This window comes from Anarrhichthys ocellatus, unplaced genomic scaffold (assembly GCF_004355925.1).
Source record: "Anarrhichthys ocellatus isolate YVR2014 unplaced genomic scaffold, GSC_Weel_1.0 scaffold20, whole genome shotgun sequence".
NCBI classification, from domain to species: domain Eukaryota; kingdom Metazoa; phylum Chordata; class Actinopteri; order Perciformes; family Anarhichadidae; genus Anarrhichthys; species Anarrhichthys ocellatus.
In genome coordinates this window covers 356,212-360,129 of record NW_022280050.1, presented here as the reverse complement: position 1 = coordinate 360,129, position 3,918 = coordinate 356,212, and the positions used below count along the sequence as shown (strand labels likewise).

Below are 3,918 nucleotides of genomic sequence, written 5' to 3'. Positions count from 1 at the left end.
TGTGTGTGTGTGTGTGTGTGTGTGTGTGTGTGTGTGTGTGTGTGTGTGTGACAACTCCATCCTGTTTTGAAGTAACCTAATCTAGGATGGGGGCCTTGTCTAATCCCCCCTCCCCCCCAAAAAAGACCCCCCCAGTAATCCCTAATAACTAGCCTTTGTCAATCCTAAATTACCCCTGTATCACGAACACAAAGAGAAACCCACTCATGTACACGCATATAAAGGAAAAGGGCTTATGGGCATGCACTGCACATGCTTATGGGCCCACAGTATAGCAGTTTATTTGTATTTTGAGCAGAGAATATATGTAATTTAGGTTGTTTTACTTTAATATATCAAAACTAAGAAGTTGTCTCTCTTCTCCAGATGCCAGGCAGAGGGCCTGATCACCGGTTGGCACCGCGTTATGAAGAAGTGGAACGTCAGTATGCCTCCCTACCAAGGTACTGTTTCGTCCAAAAAGACATATTTGATCACGCTTCTCTTCTTTTCTTCCTTTTCTCTTTGAAGCCGCTAATTAAATTTGTCTAGTCTGTGTGTCTTTCTGTGTGTCTCTGGAGGCCTCAGTCTCAGCCAGGAACTCGCCTTATCCCCTCCCTGGGGAACACACACTCAGAAAGGGGTTGAAAACTGATCCCTGACTCCTCGATCTGCTCCCCCACCAAAACTGACTTTGGCTTAGGCACAGTCAGTTGTCTTTATGTTGTATTAAACTAGAAAGCCAGCGAATTTCAATACGTATATCGATATATAAAGATTTTATTTTAAGAACTTTACTTCCTGATTTATTGTGTACATTACTACCTCATCGTGGATTTAGCTCATGTTGTACAGCTTGTTTTCTGCTTCTTTGAATCAGCAACATGAGCCGATGTCAGACAGCAAGACGCTTTTCATTTCCAGCGGCTCCGTACTAAACAAGACTTCTATTACAGCATTTTACAAGTTAAAGAAAGCATTTTAAATTTGTATTGTCATGTGTTTCCTGATGTTTCATTTTTCAGTCAGACTTAGCACCTCGCTCCCCTGTATTTCTATTTATTCTGACTGTTGTAAAGCAAAAAGGCAGGTGAGGACACAGGACAGGCGAAACTTCTCTCCAGTCAGACTTGACAGTCAAGCAGGGACCTGAACCAGCGGACTATCTCTGTGCAGCATATGTTAGCCTATTGAACTATCACTAACATTAGCCAGCACAAGAACAATAACAGCTTCCTGAGTAATACTAATGAATTCTTGAAGAATTCCTTCCTTTTATTTTCTCGTGATGTCTTTTCTGATGAAATCAGATAAATAATTAAAGCCATAGTTGTGTTAAAAGCATGTTTGACACGAGCTTGGAACATGTGTGAAACCTCAGCTGCTTACTGACCGTTTCAACGTGCTATTCTCGATGTGAAACACAGTCGAACACATACCTCGTCTACAACCATCATCATTCAATCTCGGGCGTGCAGCATCTCATTTTTCATTTGCAACCTTTCCACTTCCACAGCCTGCAACTTTAATTATCTTCACTTTCTTCACTCTTGCACTATCTTTACATCTTCTTTTTTAATATTTTTTCTTTTATCCTCCACTGTGCTTGATTTTTTTTTCCCATTATTTTCCTAAGATGAATTGTACTGTGGTAATGTACTTACTTAAAGCCACTTAACATACCTGGCAACACTGCACTGTAAACTCTTATGTATCTAAAAATATAAATATCTTTAAGTGAAAATAGTGTCAAATTAAACAGTTAAAAACTCAGAGTAGTTGTTACTAGCTTTTTCTCACCTCATTTTATTTTGCTTCTAAGAACCAACACCTCAGCAGACCATCAAGCCAACAACAAATGTTTATTTGTGTGTGTGTGTGTGTGTGTGTGTGTGTGTGTGTGTGTGTGTGTGTGTGTGTGTGTGTGTGTGTGTGTGTGTGTGTGTGTGTGTGTGTGTGTGTAAGAGAGAGAAAGAGATAGAGGAAGCCAATGAGTGGAATGACGGACAGAAGTTAAGAACGTTAGAAACTTTATAGCCAGGTTCCCACCCCTGTTAAAATGGTACAGGAAGGCTATTTCACACCTCTTTTTTGTGTGTGTGTGTGTGTGCGTGCGTGCGTGTGTGTGTGGTGTGTGCCTGATAGAGAGAGTGAGAGTGTCTGTGTGTGGGTGATGACTTTGGCAGATGGGAGCGAGAACAGTGATGATAGTTTTGAGGTCTGGCTGTGGTATCTGAAAAGCCTTGGGAAATTGGACACACACACACTCACATACAGTACACCCTGTCTCTGTTTCCACTTTCAGACATGCACTGTAATCCCAAAATGCTGCGCCAATTTTACATGTAGGCCTCGTGTCTGAAAAGGGCCCAAGTCATTTTTCCGTAAAGGTCCCTCTGATACTTATTACAACCTGGTAAAAGTTCTGAAACATTTTCTGCATGGCTGAACTGTGATTTTAAACAGACACATGGCCGACAGCACAGCTTTCTCATGTAGGCTGTTTTTACATGTAGCATACAAACGAAGGCTAAGAAGCGACGCTTTTAAAGCAGCGGATTTTACTTTGAAGGGCGTTACCTGAGAGTAACTATTTAAGTGTAAGCGAGATTCTCACCACGGGAAACTGCCATGACATCATCTTTCATCAGCAACCAAACAGAGGAGCGTTTTCACTTTTTAAAAGTCTGATTCAAGAAATTCGAGGTCCGTGCAGGCTGCCGCGTGTCACTCGAGTAACGAGTCTAGTGACGATTCTCTGTGATCAATCAGTGGTCTGCTGCAACTTGCTGAAGGAAAAGGAGCTGAGCAGAGCAGAGCCGCACCGTACCACGCAGTGGAAATGCACTGTTAGAGAACTGCGGATGATGGACGTTAACAGCCTTACAGACACACGTAAGCAATGCCTTTGAATGCATAAAGTCTCACGAGGTTGGTGCCTAATATTATACAAGCGTTGCACTTTTATCCATAACAACAAGTCATATTTGCACTGAGTCAGTACAGGACTCACCGATCTGAAAGCCAAAACGCTGTCACTAAATACGTGGATTAACCCCAAAATGTTTCCCTACTGAGGGATTTGATGTCTGAAAGAGACTCATCTCTTTCTCCTTCTGTCTCTATTTGTCGTCTCCCCCCCCCCCCCATGCCTCTGCATCTCTGTCTACACGTTTTCTCCTGCTGTCAATTAACTCGAGAGATGTTTCAGCATAGTCAGAGAAAGAGATCACGTTTGGAAATCACATCCCGGCTCTTGACCTTATCCAAACATATTATTTTGCCACCGGGGCACAGAAATAGCTAGCGGGGTGTGTGTATCTAGTGTCTGCACGCCTGTGTACCTGTTCATATTATTCCAAGTGAGTCCATAAATAGCTGTGGGGTTGCTTAGTCAGGTACTGTATGTTTGACGCGAAGTCAGTTAACTGGAGCGCGGGGTGAGTTGTGTGAGAGTGAGACGAGACTTTGATGGCTCTAAAATTAAAACATGACCCAGCAGTGGATGATGTTTCCCTGCCTAAAGCACAAACACTAGCTAACTAACTCTCAGCAAATGTCACTGCATGAAATAGAGAGGAGTCTGTCGAGGGGATCTTGTATATTTTGCTACGCTATGAAACTACTCGGTGTTAAATATATCAGAAATAGAAACACAGGCACTGAAGTATTTTAAACATGATTTTAAACGTGGCAACCCTTTTTATATATGCTGAAACTAAATAACAGCGTATGTAATAAAATAATTTAAGTTTGAAGTTATCTAATGGTAAATATTAATGTGTTATTTATTCCAATATCTTTCTCCATAGGGACTTCAGTCAATATTTGTTGACATGTGTGTGCTTTGGATCGGGCATGTATTAAAGCTGAATATTTAACTTTTATTAGAGTGTTGAGAGAGAGAGAGAGAGAGAGAGAGAGAGAGAGAGAGAGAGA

General features: G+C 41.7%; 1 protein-coding gene across 1 annotated transcript in view; it reads left to right on the top strand.

Moving 5' to 3' along the window:
* The window catches only part of pard3bb (par-3 family cell polarity regulator beta b), a 168,759-nt gene that overhangs the window by 150,867 nt on the left and 13,974 nt on the right, over positions 1–3,918 (top strand). The window contains exon 20 of the mRNA XM_031858729.1: positions 367–443. Coding sequence (XP_031714589.1) covers positions 367–443 — 77 coding nt within the window. The remainder of the gene's footprint in view (positions 1–366; positions 444–3,918) is intronic.